The 24,794-nt window shown below is 42.8% G+C and overlaps 1 protein-coding gene across 9 annotated transcripts in view; it reads left to right on the top strand.

Moving 5' to 3' along the window:
• Positions 1-24,794, top strand: part of CTNND2 (catenin delta 2) — a 694,166-nt gene that overhangs the window by 554,038 nt on the left and 115,334 nt on the right. For all 9 annotated transcript variants that reach the window (XM_075417107.1, XM_075417104.1, XM_075417100.1 and 6 more), the window contains one exon: positions 455-638. In XM_075417107.1, coding sequence (XP_075273222.1) covers positions 455-638 — 184 coding nt within the window. The remainder of the gene's footprint in view (positions 1-454; positions 639-24,794) is intronic.

The raw sequence follows: 24,794 nt of genomic DNA, 5'->3' as shown, positions 1-24,794 counted from the left end.
GGGTTTCTCCTCTCAAAGCATGTCTATCAGCAGTGATAGTCTTAGCATAAATCAGAACCTATTTTCTGCTGTTGGTTTTTATTAATTTTATATCGAAGGAAGAAATCTGAAGTTTAAGCCCTAAAAATATACATGTAATACTTCTTCATTCCACGTGTGCTTCACAGGCTGAACAGGCCTAGTCCATAACCAGCTGCTCAGTTTTTAGGCTTAGCTCTGTGAAATTTCCAGGGTTGCTAGGACTACCTGTTGTGTACTCAAAGCTGTATTCCCCGTGCAGGAGTGTGCGGGTAGCATGCAGCCCTGTTTACAATGGAGTCTGTTTTTTCTTGCCAGAAACAGCTTTGTTAAGCACACCAATGCTGTGAAATGTTTTGGGTTTTTTTTTTTAAATGAAAACTATTCAGTCTTTTCTGCAGAAGTGTTAATTGTTAGTCATTTGCTTTTTTGGTAGGAGTTCTCTGGAATCTGTCCTCCTGTGATGCACTGAAAATGCCAATCATCCAGGATGCCCTCGCAGTGTTGACCAATGCAGTGATCATCCCTCACTCTGGATGGGAAAACTCTCCGCTCCAGGATGATCATAAAATACAACTCCATTCATCACAGGTGCTGCGCAATGCCACTGGGTGCCTAAGGTGAGTACTGCAAAGCATTGGCTTTGCCTTAGTCATCTTGCTTATGGCTTGAATTGTTATCTCTCATTCTTAGGCACCTGTAAAGTAAATAATTTATTTGCGTGTCAGCAGAGATGATGAGTTTCAGTGCTGTAAATTTAAAGTTGGAAATTAATTAGAAAACAAGCTTCAGGCTATTCAGAAAACAATCTCTAGAAGCGCTGCTGTGGGTTTTCCTTTTTTTCTTTTCTTAACAGCTTTGACCAATTTTCTCATCCAAGCTTGTGTATTACAGATGTTTTTCTCCTTGTAGGTTTGTCCCATTTCCCCGGTTGCTTAAGTGAAGTCAGTATCTTCTCACTATTACACCCAATTTAATCAGCACAAAAAATAATGAAGATGCTCACAAAAAGTAACATGCCTCACGGGTTCCAGATGCTATTGCTAGAGTTATGATAAATATATAAAGTAGATTTTTTTCTGCTCTGTGAAAATGAGAAATGGATTTCAATAAGAGACCAACCAATTTAACATTGTGCAACTAGAATACTCAAATAGATCCTTAACAAGTAACGTGTATGTTTGTATTTGTGTGCCAAACTTGTACATGCAACACCAAGGTGCACTTATATAAATATGTGCAAGATGATCTGTCCATTCCTAAAAAATACTGTAGATGTGAGAATGAAAATAGGATAAATAAGGAGAGTTTCGGGTCTGACAAAGCCTTATAAAAGCATTGAGTCATAGCAATTTTTGAATTCCAATCCATATCGTTTTGTTGAAATATTTTAACATATTAGGCAAGTTCTTTTAAGCATTGCCTTTTTTTCTCCTTGTGTGTTGGAGATTCTGTAATCTATCTCAGAGACATAAAAATCCACTACTAAATACTTCTACATACATCACAGGAAAATTGTTAGATGAAGAGTATGTATCAGTAGTACAATCTATGCTGTATGCTGCGTCCAAAGCAGATACCCATCAGAGAGCTAAATTTAAAAAAAACATTGATTAGGATACAAAGTAAAATAGCAGTATCTTTTGCGTATTTATAGCAAGCACCTTCTTGTCTTTGTGCTGTTTCATCAAATGCAATGTCTCCCTTTCAGAAGTAATATCTGAAAAGTGTAAGGGAGAAAGTAATAAATATTATTGATTATATGTAATCAGAAGAGAATGAAAGACAGAAGGTGAGAACTTCCATATTGCAAATATACTTGTGTTGGACTTAAATGCAGCTATGTGTATGTGAGTACCGGCTATGCTGGGATATGTGCCTGAAGCTAGGTATTTGTACCTGAGTTGTATTGATTTTAAGAAGAGTTTGATAGTCTAATGGTGTTGCATTATGTTCAAATTACTAGAAAAAAAGTTACTCAATCACTGTGACAGAATTCATTCTGTAAAGACATGTACCGTGTTATTCTTCTCACACTTCCCATGTTTAACCTGTCTCAGTTCAAAAGCTACCTCTGAAAGAAGTGTCCATTATAAATCTGGGGCTTCGTGGTGCCCCTTCTCTGAAGGGGCATGTCTAATGTGGGTCTCCCCACACCATAAGCTCTGTCTTCTTGTTAATTTTTCCCAAGTGCTTCTCAGGGACTGATGTCCATCCCTGATCCTGCAAACCTCGGTTCATCCTACCTCATAGTTGATGGATTCGTTGGTCTTTAAATTTTTTGTGGGTTTTTTTGTTTTTCGTGGGTGTACGTCATGCCCATTTGCAGACTGATGTGAGATTACTGTAGCCTGCACTGTGGGTCAGCCTGAGAACTTGTGGCCACATGAGAATGGTACGTTGCCTGATCTGATACACACTGGTTTGCAGCAAGGCTTACTACCAAGTGCTCAATAGTGCGTTGTCGTAGCAGGCTGGCTTCTGGTCAGCTCATGCAAAATAAGCTCATATCTGCCTGCAAAAGATTTTGCAGATTATATCGCTTCAATCCTACCCAGGCCCTTTTAATATCTTTCTGACATCAAACCCTCCCAGTTGCCCAGATGCACCTTTCTCTCCTCTCTAACGGCTTCAGGTATTTATTTGGCCTTCATCCATCTTCTTTAGAGAATTTCATCCGACTTGATCTGTGCAGATGCGTGTTTGAAGAGGGTTGAACTTACTTTTGCTTCACACCAGCGGGAACTTTCTTGTTCACCTCTCCCCAGTTGCTGTTGAAAATATCTCTCTCTGAACAAAATGTCAAGTTTGAGTTTGTGCAAGGGAGAAAAGTGTAAGTTGACCTCTGAGATGGTAACTGGATTCTTGTGTTGAATTCATGTAAGATAATGGGGCTGTAGGCTGGAGGAAACAGCGAATGTCAGAAAGAAAAGATTCAAAAGGCTCTGTGGAGATGACTGGAGTAGCGCGTGCTCTGTGCAGGTAGTACCTTAGCTAGCATTCCTTAAACACCCACCACCCCCAGCAGCCTGAGCAGCTCTCACCTCACTCTTTCCATTTGTGACTCGTTACAAGCCTTGTACATCCGTTTCAAGACCTCACAGGACAAGGGAGGTAATGTAAATCATGAAGATGTAATGTGGTTGCCGGCTGAGGTAATGCTGTGTTTCATAAATGGAAAGTCTATTGTCATCTTCTGTTGGAGAATTTCTTCCAAGACTCTGGTTTGATTGTCCTCTGCCATTTTCTTTTTCTCCTTTTGCTAGAGCTGGTTTTTGAAGGGACGCTGGTTAAAATTCAGTTACATCGGGTTTGTCAGTGGCGATGCTCAGTATCATCAGAAAAGTAGTGGTGCTTAGAATGCTTGACAAATGTTTCTGAATCTGTAGTGTGGACAGATTTTAAAGACGTCAGGTTATATTACATACGGTTTAATGCTAGGAAATACGCCAGGAGCATGTGGGGGTTTCTTTTCAGTCTTCTATGCCTTTGGTTTTGTGATGCATTCACTGCTGAAAACTTCAAATAATATCTGAGAGGTGCTGTAATATAATGCCTATAAATATCTTAAATGCCTATAAAGATCTAAAGGGTGGCTGTCAAGAGGATGGGGCCAGACTCTTTTCAGTGGTGCCCAGCGACAGGACAAGGGGCAATGGGCACAAACTGAGGCACAGGAAGTTCCGTCTGAACATGAGGAAGAACTTCTTCCCTCTGAGGGTGACGGAGCCCTGGAACAGGCTGCCCAGGGAGGTTGTGGAGTCTCCTTCTCTGGAGATATTCAAGACCCACCTGGACAAGGTCCTGTGCAGCCTGCTGTAGGTGACCCTGCTTTGGCAGGGGATTTGGACTAGATGACCCACAGAGGTCCCTTCCAACCCCAAACATTCTGTGATTCTGTGATTCTGTAATCCGTCCCATATATAATGCTAATTGTTTGCAATGACCGTTATATAGGAATGGTCAGATCTTTGTTTTGTGTTTTTTAACTACAGGGTATGAATTATGATTCTTTCTGCTGATCTTCCCTTTTCCCAGTTTATTGATGAGAGTTTCTTACGCTTTTTCAGTTAAGAACTTGCTCATTAACTAGAATTTTTAGCACCCGTATCTGCTTATTCATTATCATTCTTAACCAAGTTAAGTCTGTAACTCCAGTCACGCAGTAATCCAGATGAAATCAGTATGAAATGATATGAAAAATAGCAGCCACATCATACCTTCTTTTCTTGCTATTTCTTTTTTTTCCTTATAGGTGTTATTTACAAACTGCACTTTGCATACTTTTGTGATTTGAAAAAAGAAAATAGCTTTAATACACTATTGTGCCGATTAATTTTACATAACTTGAATATTTGGAAATGGTTTAGATAATTCAAAACTCTAAATACAGTGTTACACCTATCACTTATAAATTTAATCTTAATATTCCTCTCTCATAAATTTCCAGACCTCAGTGTGACGTGTGTTAGAGTGATCACCCAGTTTACTCAGCTCCCCACTGAGATACTAGTACCTTACCTCACTGAGCTCTGTGAAAGTTTGACTTCTTTTTTTCCGTTTGGATTTCAGCTGTGATTGCTTTCTTTGTGTTACAGAAACACTGTATCTTTGGTTTATAGTTTCTGATTCATTTAGACTTATTAAGGAAAGTCAGGTGAAAACTGTATTTGGAATCCCAGTTGTTTATAGTGAAATTTAAAAATCAGCAGGAGGCCCATTGCTCACTGTTGTCTTACCCTGAAGCGTCAAGCTTACGGTGGTGGCTTGATCCTGGTTGGGTGGCAGGTGCCCACAAAGCTGCTCTGTCACTGCCCTCTTCAGCTGGACAGGGGAGAGAAAACAATGAAAGGCTCAAAGGTCGAGACAAGGACAGGGAGGGATCACTCACCAATTACTGTCATGGGCAAAACACACTTGCATTGGGGAAATTAATTTAATTTGTTCCCAATCAAATCAGAGTAGGGCAATGAGAAATAAAATCAAATCTTCAAACACCTTCCCCCCACCCCTCCCTTCTTCCCGGGCTCAGCTTCACTCCCGTTTCTCTCCCTCCTCCCCCGAGCAGCACAGGGGGACGGGGAATGGGGGTTGCAGTCAGTTCATCACACCTTGTCTCTGCTGCTCCTTCCTCCTCACACTGTTCTCCTGCTCCAGCGTGGGGTCCCTCCCACAGGAGACAGTTCTCTGTGAACTGCCCCAGCCTGGATCCTTCCCATGGGCTGCAGCTGTTCACGAACTGCCCCAGCGTGGGCCCTTCCCACGGGGTGCAGTCCTTCAGGAAGAGGCTGCTCCAGCGTGGGTCCCCCACGGGGTCACAAGCCCTGCCAGCAAACCTGCTCCAGCGTGGGCTGCTCTCTCCACGGGTCTGCAGGTCCTGGCAGGAGCCTGCTTCACCATGGGCTCTCCATGGGGTCACAGCTTCCTTCAGGCACCCACCTGCTCCGGGTGTGGGGTCCCTTCCACGGGCACTGGCTCTGTCGGATTGAGGGGGAGCTGCTGGCAGCTTCTGACAAAAGTCACCCCAATCGCCCCCCCCCCCCCCCGCTACCAAAACCTTGCCACACAAACCCAGTACAGCTGTACTTAGCACAAAACTAGATCTCTGTCCAAAGACTATCTGGAAAATATACCAGACAGAAGTGTTTTTAAGAGTTTTTGTCTTGATGTGCGGTTGGGAACCTTGTTTTTTTTCTGTGAATTGAAGACACATTTAAGTTAATAGAATCTCATCTGAGGACTTTAAAGAATTTTAAGAATTTACTGCTTTTAAGATTCTAATCTGGTTTTAGATTCAAAATCATAAAATGCTGGGGTTTGATTTCTTCCATGTTCTGTTTAATTTTTCATCATACACTGAAGGTAGAGGGGCAATTGTGAAAATCAAAGATCTATTAAAATATTTATCTTCCCCCTGTTACTTGATTAGAAATTGTGTGGTAGAGTAGCTCAAGTCGTTTTTGTTTATAAAGCCCCACACCTTTCAAATTTTCATGCTTTTATACTTGTCAAACCTTTCACAAAATACCACTAATTATTTTTCAACTGAAAAGATATGTAGCAAGCTCTCAGAGTAGAAAAGCAAGGGGAAAAGTGCTTTTAAAATGTGAATTGAATGTAACTGACCCAGTAGTTTTTTCTGGATATATCAGCTTTTGGAAGGAACAAATTACCTGTTGAAACAATTTGTGTGTGTTAATCGTAAAGCCTCACTATCAAATGATTTGAACTCTTTTTGGGGATGAATGATCTGTTTCACAGACACTTAACAGCTAATGTGTTTATCCCACCTTCTCTTATTTCTCCTCCAGTTCTCTTCTAAGCATCCAAAGTCCATTGATTCCTATTCTTAGGAACTTCTTTAATCTGTTTTGAATATAACGTTCTGCTGCATATGACAAAAGAAGATGTGGGGGCAGCATAAAATAAATAGCACAGACTGTATTATTCATCATCTTTTTAGTTTCTAAAGAAGCATACATTTATATGACGAAACATTTTTATATATGTATGTGAAATATGTTTCTTAAGAAACTAAATGGATACAAGTACGTATGTGCTTGTGTGTATGTGTGTTTATGTGTATATACACACAGAGATAAAAGGGCTGATTACTGAAGCTAAAATATGTTTCCTCTTTACTGACTGGTACAAGCTCCGAGTATCTTCAGTTGGGTATGAACAGAGCTGGCTTCTTACGGTAGCACCAGGGCCTTTGCTGCCGATGTTATGATTCTCCTTCTGTCAATGGAACAGTCATCTTTTTCCATCACTGTGTATCCCATAGTGGATATAGAGATGTTGGACTTGCCAACCCATCTCAATATCTCCCTTGCTTTTTCTAGAGCCTAGGAGCTCTTCCAGGCTGACCTTGCAGTCTTGTGCATCAGATAACAAGAAAGCCCACGGTCCATTAAAAAGCCTGTCAGAATCCAAAGAAAACTCAAAATAATTGTGTATTTCCACTGGCAGCCTGCTCAAGGGAGGGACTTTTACTACCAACAGTTCCAGCAAGCAAATGGCAGGGGAGAGAGGCAGCTGCCTAGAGGGAAACTGAGGCAGGGTTAGCCACTTGTAGAGAGGAAGCTGTCCAGATCCAAACCCACAATTTTTCCTCTGCTTAGCCGCTTCAGATCTTATCCTGGAGAAAGGGATAATCCCCTCTGTTCTTGTCTCTTTAATAGATTTTGAGCTATTAAAATTACAAAGCTGGTGTAATTAAAATCCAAGGACTATCAGATCAATTGATTTGATGCCAGTTGTCTAGGTGTGTTCTATGAATGCAGTGTGGTAAAACACATGTTGTATTTTATGTAGTCTACAGAGTTGTACTCCATGTGTTAAACCTCATTTGTCCTCGACTAGAATGTTGAATCAAGTTAGAAAGTTCCTCAACTCCAGGGTTATAGTGGCTATACTGGTGTGTCCATTGTTAAAACAAACACACGGTCTCCCGGCAGCTCTCCTCAGCTTGGGAATTTCTGTAGGACCTGGAGCTGGAAGTAAGTGCAGAGGAAAGCCTTGTCAAGAAGCTAATGAAAAGCTTAGTTTTAATGTCTGGTTCTGTGAAGGTCAATCCCTTTCCACTAAAACTTAATTTCATATTAAAATTCTACCATTTATGCTTCTGCGTACCAGCAGCAACAAGCTGTGGAGGAATTGAGGGGCTAATGTCAACTCTCCATTAGTTTGAAGAAACCGAGGATTCCTGACATGTACTGTATGAATGGCTACCAGAGAATTTCCAATTTAATATAAAGGAATGTATCTTCGTCACAACTTGTACATCTTGTCTTTGCAGGTTAAAGCTGAAAAGCGTATTGCTTACTTTTAAATATATTAGCTCAGAAGTTCTGTATTACTTGTACACAATGAATTTTGAAAAACTGTCTTTAATAAGCTTCATAATGCCTCCCAGAGTATCATGTGGGAGCACAGTTCACGGGAGGGAAAATAAGCTGAACTGCAGTTTCTTGCCTTTTAAAACAAGACAGACAGGAGTAAACTCTTGAAGCTGTGTTTACCTAATGGCAGGCATTTTAATCAGCGAGTAGATGTCTGTATAAGAGCCTGTTTTTTAGAGACTTTGAGTATTTCTAGACTATCACTGGCTCACCAGCTCTGAAAATCATTTGTAGTTTGGATGTTGTTTATAGTGAGCTTATATGTCTCAGTTTTAGGCACCCCAGTCGAAAACTTTCAGACAGGCTGCTTTCATGAACATGAACTATGTAAAATGTATTTTCAAAAAGGACTGAATCTTTCGCTAGCTTGTGTGTAAATGTTCGTGGCCATATTCCCGGTCTTCTAACCACCAATCAAAATGGCAAAAATCACAGGAAATTAATGAGTTGGTCTGCTGTGGAAAATGTATTTCATCTTTTCAGAAAGCTGAAAAGTTCGGTCTAGAGAAAAGCCATACAGCAGTCGGAGAGGCCACAGTAATTGCATCCTAGTTAAGCATAAAGTTTTGGAGGCAAATTTCTGCGAGATGTGAGAGCGATTGTTCCTTACTGAATGCTGCGATCGTTCAGAAATGCAGCTGAAATAAAAATCTTCATGTTAAGATTCAGGGGGAGAGGGAGATTTTAGTATGAATAGATCAGTGTCCTCTGATTACTGCTGTAATATTTTTATTCAGAAGATACTCAAGGGAAAAGTACCAACAGAATTAAATGTGTAGCTGTGTCAGATACTTAAGCACCGTACTTTTTCTTCACAGTGCAATTACTCCCACTTTGCATATTCATGAGCAAATTTATAAGGTTTATACAAGGGCATACTGGCATACTGTATTAATTGCAGCAGTGGTATTCAGATAGCACTCTGAAGTTTAATATTTTTTCAGCATTTCTGGTAAAAGCATTACTTCAACCTATCAAATCGGTGCTACAAATTCCACAGAGCTCTGGAAGTTCATTCTGGGCTCAGGTTGATCAAAATCTCAACCAGAAATTTTGTTTTTAAACTGATGTTATGGAATGCCTTTTGTATTCTCCTTTGGTCTGAAGAATAGTGCAGCATAATTCCAGACACTTTTTGCTCTCCTGTATCTGAAACCGTGTAACAAGCTTCGGTGGTGTACCTCCTTCCTCCATCATTTTATCTGATAGGAGGCGTTGGGCTGCTCTGCCTAAATCTGCCTTCGAATGCAGAAGGAACTCCCAATATATTGATTTTGCACTGAGATAGCCATAAAGTGACCTGTCAACATCGATCTTCAAAATACTATTGGAAGTGATCCCTGGGCAAACAAGGAAACTCGTTCGTATTTCAGTGGGGCTTCAGGTTTGGGTACAAATTAGAGATATTGGACCTGTATGTCAGAATCTAGTAATTTAGGACCTAGCTCAAATTTAATTCCTGTTCTTCAGCAAGGATCTTTTATTCTCTTTAGCATGAATGTATATGGGTTTTGTAAGGAAGAAAACAACAACTTGGCTGGGTGTCATGCAGTTACAAATATTTACTTGTTGCTATGGCAGGACTGTGTTCTTCCTGCAATTTCCTAATTTACTGTTGGTGGAAATTATACATGCACGTATGAAAAGAATGAATGTGCCTCAGTACCTTTGCTTTCATCTTGTGATATTCTTGGGCTCAGCGACGATGACAAAACTGTCAGCTGCTGCCTCTTAGGCTGAATGGCTTACGGTGTACCCAAGCTGTGGATTAGGGACGTGTTGAATATCTGAATTACGGTTTGAATGACTGGCTGTTTTCCCGGCTTTTGGTGGGTTTGATTCCTTGTGGGTTGAACGCCTGCTGTTAACTAGTGCCTGACATGAAAATTAAATGTCCACTCATACTTGCATGATTAGGTAGTGTTAATTCTCGTTTGCTTCTGTCAGAGGTTTGAGCTGTGTGGATGTGCATGCTCTGAAGAAAGTGAAATGATTTGTTTTGTGAAAGCGCTTAGATTCTGTGGGGGTTTTTTTCATTTCAGAACAGTTTTTGTTTATGCAGTAGTGAGGGTTAGCTTGGCAGACACTGTAGTGAAGTATGACCTGAATCTTGGTGGCCTGCTGACTTGATCTGGGCTGACTCCAAGCCCAGCTGACTGCAGCAGGGCTGCTTCTTGCTGGCCAGATGCAGAGCCACGTGTCACAGTGGCACAGCTATATTCCTTTGGGGAGGGGTCCCAAGGTGCCTGTGTGGCACCGCATGCCTGTTGGAATGCAACAGCACGTCCATGCAGTCACTGCCTGGGAAGCTGAAGAGATGGAGCCAGTTCTGTGTCATCTCTCTGAGCCCATTGGAAAGAGTCGCCAGGGCCACGGGTGTCGGTGGGAGCCAGAGTGCACCTCCGCTCTTGCTTTGCTGGGTCTCCAAAAACCTGGATAGTCTTTTTCGAATGGATACTTTGAAAAACTGGTATAGTCTGGCTCCACAGAAGATACTGCTTGTCTAAGCATGAGATAAAAACTTATTGTGGCAATTCTGTAGCACCAGTCATGGTCCTGGTTACTGATGATAGAGGATGATGTTTTATTTACCTAGGGAAAGCAAGAAACATACTCATCTAGAGTTTGTATGCTCACTCAATTCCACCACAGATACTAAAATAGTATTCGTTAAGGTTGAGGTTCTTTGGCGCTAAACGCTTGATTTGTACAGTGGCTAGCTTTTGTCCTGTTAAAACTGTTTGCATTACTAGGCAATATGAAAAAGGAACATTGGGAAACACATGGCCCTGCGTAGGCGAGAAAAGGCAGGGCGTACTTGTGCAGCTTTCCCTCATTATCTTGTGATAGACTGCTTCAAATCTGAAGAAACTTCCCCTAGGAGTGAGAAGATTGTTTGGTCTCTTTGCTCAGCCTGAGGATTTTCAGTAGAGACGTGTGTTTGAAGTACCCTGAGCTTGCTTCATCCTTCTGGATAAGCCAGTCAGCATCACAGAGTAAACATTTTATCGCCCGCTTTCAGAATGTGTTGGGCGTGTGAACTGTCTCACTGGAAGCACAAGAGTAATTAATGCCAGCAGCTCAAGTTGAGCCAGTGCTCAGGTCTCTCGCTGCGAGAAGGCTTTGATGGCATTCCACGTTTCTGCAAGTTGGGGAGCCACTGAGAGCTGGTGAGAAACGCTCTCCGGTAATACCCTTAGTACTGGAGCCCTAAGATCTGCAGTCCCCACTAACCACACCTACAAACTTCGTTACTTTTATGTTTTGAAAATATTTTCCCAGGAAGCCTCCTGATGAAGTCAATAAAAAACTAAAAACACGGCTCTTGGGGGGGTGTGCTGAAATAGGCTGCAGGCGGCCAGGCCTCCTTAGCTTACCGTCCACTCGCGGTGTCCGAGCCGGAGACTGAAAAGCAGCAGATCGTTTCCGAGTGTCATCTTTTGTGAAACTTTGCCCAGCGAGTGTTAGGCTTGTGTTCTTCTTGTCACTCCACATCTCCATAGACAAGTTTTAGCATTCTGCAAGATTTTTCCTTGAGTAGAGAGGATTATCTAGTAAGAATATTTTGAGAAAGGAAGATGAAGCCCATTACTTGTAATCAAATGGATTTCCCCCTTTCTGAGAGGAGTGGCAAAGCGGACAGTTAATTTAGGGGTAAATTGAGACTTTATAAAGACTGGAGTAAAAAGCATGTGATGCCTGCCACTAATTCAGTTTCCTTAGTTTTATCCAATTTGATTATTTGTCTGGACATGATGAAACACTCACAGACGTGGGGTGAGAGGGTTCGAAGCCAGGGCAGGGTGGAAGGTGATGCTGACTTCCAGCTGTAGCTCACAGATGCGTACACGGCCTTGTGGACAGTGCCTCGGAAAGGCAACAACGGAACAGGGCATGAGGATTTCCCTGTCTCCTGCCGCAAAGTCTGTGGTTTTTTTGCCTAATATGGCGGGCAGGGTGGAAGACTTCCCTCTTGAAAAAGGAGTTGAACAAAGATATTAGAGGTTTGTGGGTTTTAGGGGTTTTTACTGTTGCCTTCCATAATGAGCTTCATGTTGTGTTTTCAAGTTCTTTATTACTGTTAAGAAAGGTTCCTTTGGAAAGAATGAACACATTCTAGTTTTTTAAAAAATAGTATAATCCTGTGTTTTAACTGCTTCTGCAGGTATTATACAAAAACACTTCACACCTGCCTGATAGTATTTTTAGCTAGGATCGCACACTAAAATCAGAGGATTTCTGTGACAAAGTACTTCTGAAGTATTCATCCTAGTGTAGCTTTTTTACTTTCACAGCTCATTTCTTTTTGTCAGGTACTCATTTATTATAGTTAGTTGGTTACAGCTTCAGCGTTTTCTCTTGAAGGACAGCAGCATTGTGAAATACCTCCTCCTGTTCCCCTGCTGTCAGTCATCCATCTTTATATCTGATTTGCTATGCGCAACAGTACAATACTTGGGAAGTATTTCAAAAGAGAGAGTCATGAAAAGACACAGTGTAACTATTGTGCATATACAAGTGTGGAATTTTTTTTAATCCCCTGATGAGGTAAAAATACATAATAAAATAGAAAATTAAAATATTTTATTTACAAAAAATATTAATTTAGTATCTTGGGTTCGCTTTATATCATTAATTTGTATTGAGGACCTCTTTCAGTAGACTGGTCAAATCAATTGATTTTGGTTGATACCTGCTGTCTTTGGTTGCCAGACTTCATGCTATGAGTGTCTTCTAATAAATGCAAATATGAGAAAATACACAATGTTGTCTGTAGTTTTGGTAGTTACTCATGTGTTACAGTTAGCTGCTTGTGCTTGTAGTCTGGTTGCACTCAGGCTACTGAGGTGAGCACTTGCAGTCAGTGGGTGGACCTGAGGCTGCCTGGCCTTGGGCACAGTGTGCAGCCTCAGAAGCATTTAAGCCTTGTAGCCCCACAGAAACAAGGGAGATCTCGTGTGGTGAACAGACTGGGTGGGAGGACATCCTTTTTATAGCCAATGTAAAGGGCATACAGCAGAGATGAATTACTCTATTTACATTCACCTAGAACATGACCAAGGGGCAGAAACAAACATCTACAAGTTTGTAGGAATATTTGCTGTGCACAAGAGAATGGTCAACCCCTGGAATAAATTTAAGAAGGAAGATGCGGCTTTATTAACTCCACACTAAGGATAGCGATGTAACTAGAGTGATGTCTTCTACACTAGACATCATCTGTCTTGAAAACAGCAGAGTCCTCCTTAGGCCACTCCTTGGCACAGTGGTGTCACCCTCCCGTCACGTGGCTGCAGAGGTTCCTGGGGACAAGAGCTCAGTAACTAATGCACACACAGGCACAGCATCCACCAGCAGAACCAGCTGGAGCGTGGCTGTGACTGGGATCACCAGCGCTGAAACAGGGGAAAGGGAAATTCACAGGAATGGTGCATTTTTCTGGACTGAAATTTTGCACAATTTACAGGAATGATGTGGGAATTTTTAATAGCTTTTACAGGAATAATGTGTTTGCTTTTCTTGTTTTGGCTTTCCTTGTGAGAGGACTGATAGTTTTGGTTTTGCCTTCCGCTGTATTATAGAAAAGTGGACTAAAAGAGTCTTTTGGCACTGAAATAGTCTCAGATTCCCCAGAATGTACTTTCTCATTGAGGTTTTTTTTTGTTTTGGTTTGAATCAGGAAAACTGAAGTACCCGAAGTGAAGTAGGTAGCATGTCCACCTGGGAGGAGTTCAGGGAAAGCAATCACCTTCCTCTGATTATAAAAGCAGTTTGTGACTTGTTGTAGGTGGCTTGTTTAACTGCACACCTGAATTAAGTGCTGGTTGTGTAGATGCACACTACTCCTGTATGTCACATTTGTGTATACATAGATGACCTATAAATAATTAGTTTGTTTTACTATTTGCTCCTCCAAACCTACTGGTACTTTAAATACTTTGATATGATTGTTATCTAAAATGAAAATACACCATTGCTTGTTAACCCAGAAAGAAAGATGTGTGTGTATCATGTGTGAGGGTTTGTAGGTGTTTATATCACTATAAGCTTTCTTTTTGTGGTACTGTCTGTGGACTGAATAACAGCAGTTGGTAGTATTTCTTTTAAGAAAGTAGGAAGTGACTTCATTAGCACAAACATTTTATTCTGGAAACGTGGCTCCACATATCATGAAACACATGGAAAGCATTATCTGATTAATTATGCTCCATAATTCTCTGACATATCTCTGTCTAGACTGTAATTGATGCAGTATTGCTTCTGCCAGAGTTACATTTTGCTTGACCTTATTGCAGACATACAGTGTAATTACTAAATAGGGGCTAATTTATGTAAACAAATGTTAATTTTTCATAGCATGAGCCCTATCATTACGTTTTATTGCTAGTCTATGTGTTATATGGTCAGCCATTCTTCAAGGGCTTGGGTAGATCTGTTGTAAATTATCTTTATACTGCCAGCTCTAAAGATTTACAGTTTACAAAGTGAAAGTGTTGTAATCTCTAGATAAGATTATTGTTTCATCTCCTCCAAGTATATGAGAACTTTAACTGATCATGCTTTAGCAAAGTAAATATATCTTACTTTGTATAAGGGTACTCAAAGTGTTTTGTAGTTAGCACACAGAGAGTTTGGGGGGTGTTAATGCAAACCGAATCTTGTACTGGCAGACATAATAGGTAAAACAAATATGCAAGAACTGGAATATTTTTAATACTTTGGCAACTATCATGTACTGGCCTTCATCTATTAAAAAACTTAGAGGTAGCTGCCACACAGTAAGAGTAATTTACTTCCATTGCTCCTTATAAGCCGGGCTAACGTAAAGGCTCCCATTCTTAAATCAAGTGCGGGAATGTATGAAGAGGGTGGTCACCAGTTTCCTTCTTGCTTTTCAATAATACCGATAGTACCTTTCCTGCCTTCCTCCCTCCCTTCCTCCCTTCCTTTTCTGTCTTGCTGTCTTTTTCTCTCTCTCTCTCTCACTTTCTTTCTTCCTTTCCCTTTCTTCCGTTCTCGCTTTCTTCTTCCTTCCTTCCTTCCAGAAGGAGAAAAAAGAAAAGAAAGAAGGAGCAAGGGAAAAAGGAAAGAAAGAAGGAAGGATGGAGATTGATCATGTTTACAGTGACATTTGACTAACTGGAGTTTGTGCAGACAAGCACTGTGACTGTTGGCAGGCATCTAAGCTTATTCATTCCTTTCCTGCTTAATCATTCATTTCACGCTTATTCCTCTCTGTTGGAGGTCTGTCCTTGTGCTGTTTATTTTCTGAAGTTCTTGTGTTCAGTAAAATATAAATGATTTCCCTATCTTATCAATAATAAATATTTGTTCATGCTCAAAATCTGCAGTGAGGTACAATGGTTTCCAGCAGATGCCAGTCTGGAGTTTGCTCTGCTCTTTGCACAGTGTTTGTGAAATGAATCCAGTGGTCTCAGCACAATTCCTGCTACTGTCACACTCCAGGCAATACTGCTGTTGTCAGTCCTTGGTACCCAGACAGGAAGCAGGAATGACACTGGCAGTAGAACTGGAAGACTAACTTGGAGCACCGGGTACATGTACCTACAGCAGCTTCACATCAGCATGTTCAGCCAGCAGTACAGACTGTGGCATTTGGGGTAAACCTCCTGTGGGCCTGGACTATACATTTAGATTGTTATTCTCAACTGTGGTGGCATACTTCGCATTTTGACTTTGGTCGTTAACCATACCTGGCCATGCTTTGATCATTCCTCCTGAGAGCAGCACCAACGTATCCGTGACAGTCACAAATTCAGTGGATTTTGAAGCCTCTGTGTAGCTGCTTCATAGGAGAAGGGTGCTCACGAAATTTAAAAAAAAGTCTTGGTGAGAGCTTGGGAACAAACCACCCTGTTGTGCAGGAAGACTGGAAATCGTGGCAGAAGGCCCACTTGGGTAAACACAAAGCTTCCTGAAGCACAGAAAGAGACCAAGGAGTGGTAACCAGAACAACAAAAAGAGTATGGAAAGCCTTGGTCCTGCACTGGGAGATAAAATGAGGAAGATGAAAGCCCAGCTGGAGCTAGCTAGGGACATAAAGGGTCACCATGGGGGATTTTCGAGACCTACATATCCTGAAAACAGAAAGAAGTTGAGAGGAATGTGAGTCTGTTGATGCGTGAGAAAGGCAAATCAGTGGTGGGCAAAAGGGAAAAGACTGAAGAACTCAACACTTTTAGTGTCTCAACCTTATCAGGCAAATCCTGCTCCTAGACTCCTGTACATTTCAGGGTGTTTCACGAAGGAGAAGGAGAAGCCAGTAATGGGCAAGCAACAGGTTAAGGACTATTTGGAGAAAATAGATACATTCAGATCCATGAAACTGGGTGGGATTTACCCAAGAGCACTGCAAGAGAAGCTGCTTGATACGGTTGTGAGGCACCTATCATGCTGGTGTTTGGGGGAGTTATCTGAGGACTAGAGAAAGATTAAAAATGTATCTGTCTCTTTGTCTGGGCCCCATCTTTACCTCAAACTCTGGAAAAACCGTGGAGCATGGATTTTTGGAATCCTTTTCCAAGCACATGAAGGAGGAGCAGTCAGCATGGATTTTTCACTGGCAGATCACGCTTAATGAGTGTGATTGCTTTCTGTGATGAAGTGTCTGGCCACGTGGATGAATGGAGCACACTGATGCAATATGCCATCACTTAATAAAGTGTTTTATCAGTACAGGCTGGAAATGCTGTGTCTGAGCAGCACCCCTTTTGAAGAGGAACTGGCGTTTATAGGAGACACCAAAACAAATATGAGCCAACAATGTGTTCTCATCATGAATAAGGCAGACTGGGGTACATCTGTGGCCAGCAAGTGCATAGAATGTTTTCCTCCTTTACTTGGTACTGGTGCAGCCCCATCTGCAGTACTGTGTCCAGCTTTGAGCCCACCCAGTTCAACAGAGATGTTCAGAAATGGAAGAGGATGCAGGGAAGAGGTCACAAGTTTCAGCTTGGAAGGTTCAAATTGATCATTATGCTTTACCTGGAAGGTAGTGCAACACTGGAGCAGAGAGATGGTAGAATGTCCATCCTTCAATGTCTAACAAGGCTCTCTAGCAAAACCACTGACCTTGTCTTGTGTAGGTGATAGTCTTTCCTCAGCAGCATGCTGGACTTGGATGACTTCCCACACACTCCTTCCAACCAACATTTCTGAGATTCTGTGACTCCAGAGCTTCACGTCAAGCCCCCAGAAAATGAGGAATACAGAAATTGCAAGCTCTGAAACAAAATCTGGAAAAGAACCAAATTCCATACCTCCTTTCCCTTCTCAGGACCAATATTTCTCTTCCCTTGGGTTGGTCATGGAGTATTTACCAGTGCTACTGACAACCCCTCTTTCCAAACATCTCGAGTGGATGGACCACAGGACAGGGACTGGGGAAGATAAGTGCCTCCCACTGGAAGAGAAGATCAGGTTCGTGACCACCTGAGGAACCTGAACATACATAAGTCCATGGGACCGGAGGAGATGCGTCTCAAAGTCCTGAGAGAATTGGCCAGTGTAGTTGCCAGACCACTCTCCATTATATTTGAGAACTCATGGCAGTCAGATGAAGTCCACAGTGACTGGAAAAAGGGAAAAATTGCACCTGTTTTTAAAAACAGGACAAAGGAGGACCCTGTGAACCACTGACCTGTCAGCCTCACCTCTGTGCCTGGGAAGATCAGGGAACAGATCTTCCTAGAAGCTATGCTAAGGCCCAGGGAGGACAGGGAGGTGATTCAACACAGCCAGCATGGCTACACCAAGGGCAAGTCCTGCCTGACCAACCTAGTGGCCTTCTGTGGTGGAGTGACTACATCAAAAGCAGTGTGGCCAGGAGGTCGAGGGAGGAGAGTCTGCCCCTCTGCTCCACTCTGGTGAGAGCCCACCTGGAGTCCTGCATCCAGCTCTGGATCCCTCAGTGCAGGAAAGACATGGAACAGTTGGAGCGGGTCCAGAGGAGGGCCACAAAAATGATCAGAGGGCTGGAGCACCCCTACTACAAGGACAGGCTGCAAGAGTTGGGATTGTTCAGCATGGAGTAAAGAAGACTCCAGGGAGACCTCATTGTGGGCTTTGAAGTATTTAAAGGGGGCTTCTAAGAAAGATGGAAACAGGCTTTTTAGCAGGGTCTGTTGTGAAAGGACAAGGAGTAATGGCTTTAAACTAATGGAGGGTAGATTTAGACTGGATATAAGGAAGAAATTTTTTACCATGAGGGTGGTGAAACACTGGGACAGGTTATGTAGAGGGGTAGTAGATGACCCATCCCTGGAAACATTCAAGGTCAGGCTGGATGGGGCTCTGAGCACCCTGGTCTAGAAGGTAGATGTCCCTGCTCGTTGCAGGTTGGTTGGACCAGGTGACCTTTAAAGGTCTCTTCCAACCCAAACTATTCTATGATTCTGCCTGCTGACAGAGACGAACGCGTGAACAGGAAATAACCCCATCGCTTCGGGTAAGCCCATCCGGTGCAGTGGATGAGGCATGAGTTCTGTGGGGGTGGAAAGGGACAGTGTAGACAACATACCACAATCATTCTATTAAAGGTGGTTGAATCACAGTTGCAGAGGCCAACTTAATTTGGGTATTACTTGAGTTTTCAGTGCTTGATATTCTTACCGTACTGCTCTGTAAAGTATTTTATAATTCATAATGATGAACTGATTAGCAGTTGCAAATATAATTACTTTCAAACGTCAGACAAACAGCTAGAGAAAGATTTGTGTTGGAAACATCTTTTTTTAATTACAGTAGTGTAGGCTGATAAGTGTTCATTTGTTTTCTCTTAATTTTTGTTAGGACTGATTTTAAATAGTAGAACAGTTTATGATTTAAATAAAGTTCTGTGAATTAGTAAATGGTATTTTGATGGGATTTTAAATTGAAAGGCATGGTTATGACATTGGACATATGTAATAAGGTATTTATTTAAATAGACTCTGTTCTGCACACTGCGGAATTAAATAATCACTATGACTTGAAACACTTAAGCAGACAGTTTGAACACAAGGTATTTAGGTGGTATTTAATTCCCAAAGTAAGAATTCCTTTCAGACATACAGTAAAGGGAGATCTGCTTGTTGCTCTTCACATAAATATCATGGCGTAAGTGCAGTGGGATCACTCTAGAAAACTTAATTTTAATGAAACTGACTGTGGAATGACTGAAAACTCTCTGGAAATGAATGCTGAAGTGTGCTCTGTGTGTGTTACAGCAGCATTATGAAACACACCAGAAGTATCTGCTGCTTGAATTCAGTGGCAGAACTGCCTACTCCGTGGTGTAAAGTGCCCGGCTAGAGGGGAAGTGCAGCTGCCGAGCCCCCCAGGGACCCCCCCTCGCTGTCGGCAGAGCAGCGGGACCAGGCTGCCCATGGAGCGGGCTGCTCTGCTCTTTGGGAGGTTGGGCAGTGTGGTGCATGCTTTGTGGAAGGGCAGTGTCAGCTTGTTTGTGTGGCAGCATGTTACCTTGGTTGAGTGGACTTTTATTCATCCTATAAGAAATGTGTATTTTTCTTTTAATTAAATTTCATTCTTTGCTGGTGGTCACACAGTGGAATTCAAAAATAGAGTGTGACGATGGGAAAGAGAGAAGAGGGATTAAAAAGAACGGATCAGAAAGGCATTGATGAAGTGATTTTTCCGGAAGAAAAAGGCTGGGATTTTTTTGTCATTTAGTAACTACCACTTTTTCAAACACAGGTTTATGATGAAAAGAGCACAGACAATCTCAGAATTGCAGTTGCAAGCTGCTGTTCATAATTTTATACATCAAGGTGAAATTGCAGTCAGAGAAAAGTATTGACCATTACATGCACGGTGTGTAAAGTGCCATTTGCAGATCTCTGAAATCTATTAAATCCTCTCAAAATTGAGATAAAACTGCAAAATTCTATTCAAAATATTAATATTACATTTTTTGAAGGAATGGAGGTAAGTGAGACAGTGCATTTTTTCTTAATTCATTTGCTTAACTAATACAACTTTGGAACACAGAGGTGTTGTTTTTCAGTCTCACGGATACCTCCATGTTTTTCTGGAGTTCTGTTACTGAAACATTTCCAGAACTCTCTGCTGTTTATTTCAGAGTGGTCCTGTGCAGCCTGCTGTAGGTGACCCTGCTCCGGCAGGGGGTTGGACTAGATGACCCACAGAGGTCCCTTCCAACCCCTACCATTCTGTGACTCTCTGATTCTATGGGGCTAAATAAACAAAGATGGTTGCACTTGATCTTTGAACTAGTTTCAGAGTTTGCACTTGTGGCTGCTGTTCTTTGTGGGGGCTGTTTATAGTAGCCATCCCTTCTCTGGCACTGCGGGTTTTTTTGGCCGTCACGCTTCGTGCAGTTAACAGGGTAGAGTTCTAAAGCAAGTTTACGGTGTGACAGGCTGCCCCAGTCTGCTGGGGCAAGTTGTAGTGCCGCTCTTCAAGTGAAGTGTGGGTTATAAATGCGTAAATTGAAGACTTCACTGAAGAATTGAACACTTAGGTGTTCTAAAGCACTTTTATTTGGGGAAGGGGGAGGGAGGCATGCGGCGTGTCATGGAAAGATTACTGTGAGAGGCTGTAGCAAATAGCAGAGTCAGGTGTGTGAGGTTTTGCTGCCTGAGTTATAAATGTTAAACAGCTCGGTGTAATTAGACGTGTTCTGAGAAAAGATTTCACTGTGCAGACCGAAATTCCAGCATTCACCTACCTGCGTTCGAGTGGCTTTGGCTGCAGCCGTCACAGCAGTACCACTGGCTGGCGGAGGCAGCGGTCGGAGCAGCCCGGCACAGCCACGGAAGGAGTGGGTAGGCACTGAGGGTCGCATTTTCCATCGGCCAGAGTGCTGCTTTCCATGGAGATTCTCAGCGAGCAGACGACACTCACAACAGTGGTGTTGCGTGGCTTAACACCGTGATGCTGGGGACAGCGTTTCAGGTGAGAGTGCAGATATGGTTGGTGGGAAGTAGGCTTAAAGATTAAATGGAAGCTGAGTATGGGTTACAACTTGGTTGTTGTAACCAAGAGTTTTGTCTTAGGGACTTGTCTACACAGTGGAAGAGCAGAAAACAAAGAACTGCAGAATGGCTGTTTCTCGGTAATCCTCCCTGTGACTACTGTCGACGTAGACCACATGTCCCCAGAGGAAGCCAGTGCAGGATAAATACTGCGTATGAAATTCAAAGAACTTTTCCGTAATCTTCCTCCAGCAGGAGAGCCCGCACAGTGCCTACGCCTTCTGGTGTGTTCGGTGGCACCCCTCAGCGTCAGTGGGGGGTTCCAGGGCACGGGTGTACGGCTCTGCGCTTCGCCTCAGCGCTGGCGTGGTTTTGTGGAGCTGAGAAGTCTGTTCCCAGAGCTGCACTCGCAGGGACAGTTACCTGCTGCTGGCATCCAAGGATGCAGGGAGAGGCGCTTGTACCCAGTAAAGCCCAAGTCTGATCCAGATGGCGGTGGGGAAGGGAGGCTGAGCCTTGGTGGAGGCCCCTCCAGTACCTGTACCCCGCGTGGTACAGGATGGTGTAGGGCCCTCGGCAGCGTGATGTCCCATGGAACAAAATCCACAGGATGGAGAGGAAAACATGGGACTGATGTGACCTTCCAGTCTATGCATACATAAAATTATATGAACAGCTGGTTTTAAACATGGCATAGTTAAGGCTTTTGGTTTATTGAGGAGCTGAGATTCAGGGAGTCTCAGGTGGAGACCACATACTTTGTGCTTGCGGGAGGCCAAGGAGTTTCAGCCTAGTCCAGTTAAGTACGCAGGTCTTAACATCCAGAAGAATCGACTTTTAACCAAAAGCGCTACTTGGTCTTGAGTGGCTTTGGGAGTGGAAAGAGAAGGAATATCAAGACCGGTGTAGCAGATTTGACACATGAATTGTGTCAGGGAGCAGCAGGAGCAGGGCTGCTCCCCGGGGTCGGTGGCTGCGACGTGGACAGGCAATGCCCTCGCCAGCGGGACAGTAATGGGTCCTACTGGCATGCCAGGGAGCATCAGGCGAGAGAAGGGGATCAAACCAAGGCGGAGGCAGGAAATCCGAACAACAAGTCAGAAATAGGGCTGGGGACCGGCAGTGCTGCAGCGTCACTGTGACAGGGACAGGGCTCCGGGCTCGGCTGCAGCAGGGTCCTGGGCCGTGGGCACTGGTATGTAAAGCTGGCAGGTACATAGGTAGGTGTGTAAAACATGAGGTAAATCAAGTAATATAGAAGTGGTAGAAAGGATTTTAATCATAATTAATAAATCGCAGGGTAATTCTGCCTTTCCCAGTGCAGTGTCCATAAATGAATCATCTCACCCAAAACAGAGAGGTAGTTTATCAGTTGCGATCATGGGAGCCTTCTGTATCCCTCCTGCTCTGGGCAGAAAGATAACTCAAGCACAAGGAACTAGAACATTGCGACACTTTATTCATGCAGTTACCGTCTTGATGGAGTGTCATTTTACCTGAGCCACCTGTTCAGGAAGGAATTAGTGGTATTAGTGTATTTATTTCAGCAAGATTTGGCAGTGGAAATCAGCTCTGAGCTGGGGAATACGCTCTGAGCTTTCTAAAGTTGTATTAAATAATTTGCACCCTTTTATACCTAACATAGGAAATTTTATTGTAATTCTGGAAATTGCGTTTGCACTATACCGGAGGAAGCTATGTTGTTGAGTAACTGACAATTAACTGAGAATGGTAAAATAATAATTACAAAATTAGAATGAGTGTTTATTCATAAAAGAACAGACACCTTTATAAGCTGTAATTATCATTTTGCTAATTTGGTCTCTGGCTGGCACACAAAGCATACGAAGATGAAACTCTTCCAGGCACAACACCGCTACAGTCAAAGCACTGTGTTAGAGGTGAGGTTTGTGTGCTGGGTCTGTTGTAAAAGCAGCTCACATGGGAGCAAGTCTGATGGTGCTGAATATCTGTCACTCAGGGAATGCTTATGTGTCAACTAAAGAATAATCACAGCTGCAGAAATCCCATATTGTAGGAATAATTACCAAGAGGTTGCGGCTGAGCGGTGCCACAGCGTTGGTAACTTTGTGCACGAAACAGCACTCAACTTTATCTGGCTGTTCAGGTTGTGTACTTCTCCCTGCACTCTCAGCCACAGGTTTTCAGAACACGAAGACACTGTGCCCCTCGGCCCAAAGAGCAGGGGGTAAAGCCCCTACGTGAGGTGGCACTTTATGGAAGTAGGAGGCACCAGAGTGATCACAAGGAGAAGACCACAGTGATCCTGCAGAAGTCTTCGCTAAGTGAAACGTACGCAGCTCCAGCAAAGTCCGTTTAGGGGAGGGGGAAGGTTGGGAGAGGTTTTTCCCTCTGCTTTCACTGCATACAAGTGTTTTGACTTGATTTATAGGAAGCATCAGGATGAAGCAAATACAATAACATGCTAAGTGTATACATTTGCAGATGGGAGGGTAAAATGCCTGAAGGCAAACAGAACAGTACATTCCATGGCAAAGCAAAGGACAAAGTGGAAAAAGAGAGCCTGCTATTCATGCAAGAGTTTCATGAGCATCTTGAGGCACCAAGGTTTGAATTTGGTCTGTAGTGTAACAGGAACGAGTGAATTGACTCAAAGGCTACGTGCTACAAATGGAGAAGGAAAAATGAGATACCTGGCACCGAGTAGTCTCTGCCCCTAAGCAATTACTGTGACACACAACAGCGTCAGGTGCTGAGACAGGGCAGTGCAGGGTTTTGCAAGAGGTTCGTTTCGGCGGGACAGATGATTTGTCAGGCACGGTCCCTGGGGTGCAAGTCGGAGGGGTGGAGAGGCATTGCCAGTAGCGCCCATTGCAGAGAGAGTTTGATCATCGTTGCATACGGCATGGGGTAGGTGGGGATAAGTAGGGTTGTGGTAGAGTGATTGCCTTCTGTTTTTACAGGTTATTTTGAGCCGCAGTGATGCACAGTGACTCGTTAGGCTGAAGGGCACGCTAGAGGGTCAGTTCTTTCATCATCTCTCAGTATGCACATAAAGCCATTTGGAGATACGATGAAGTGACATAATCTGAGGTAGGACACACACTCTGGCAATTTCAGGGTAACTGTCATGAAAATAGGACATGAACATACATATTTATTTCTTAGGCTGAAGGCACATTTAGCCAAAGCATAGGAATTATAATTTATTATGCATCACATTTATATATATATTTTTAACAATTAGTCGATTTATGATAATGAGATATTTTTACAGGTATTTAGCTTAAAAAATCCTAACACTGTGAGGTGTTATTAGTGGAAAACAGCATAGATACCTTGATGTTTTTAAAGGAGGTAAAGTATAAAAATAGGAAAATTGAGGGAAGAGATTGTTCTAGAAATAGTAAAATGCAATTTCACAGGATCAGGACAAGGGGCAGTGGGCACAAACTGAGGCACAGGAAGTTCCATCTGAACATGAGGAAGAACTTCTTCCCTCTGAGGGTGACGGAGCACTGGAACAGGCTGCCCAGGGAGGTTGTGGAGTCTCCTTCTCTGGAGATATTCAAGACCTGCCTGGACAAGATCCTGTGCAGCCTACTGTAGGTGACCCTGCTTCGGCAGGGGGGTTGGACTAGATGACCCACAGAGGTCCCTTCCAACCCCTACTATTCTGTGATTCTGTGATTCTGTGAACAGTATCATAATAATGAATTAAGTGACTAGAAAGAAATAGCATGAGCAAATAATAAATGAATTTTGAGATGCCTAACTGAAAATTGTGAAGGAAGCGCTGGTAATGTGGAGCATGTGGATAATGATAGTAAAACAAAAGTTAGAACTAGTATACCAGTAACTAGTCTGACTAGGAACTGAGAGAAATGGCATATAAGACAGCATTTATAAGCATTTTTAGTTTGGTGGAGCAGAA

This window comes from Opisthocomus hoazin, chromosome 3 (assembly GCF_030867145.1).
Source record: "Opisthocomus hoazin isolate bOpiHoa1 chromosome 3, bOpiHoa1.hap1, whole genome shotgun sequence".
NCBI classification, from domain to species: domain Eukaryota; kingdom Metazoa; phylum Chordata; class Aves; order Opisthocomiformes; family Opisthocomidae; genus Opisthocomus; species Opisthocomus hoazin.
The sequence above is the reverse complement of the archived record's forward strand: the minus strand, read 5'-3'. Positions and strand labels throughout refer to the sequence as shown.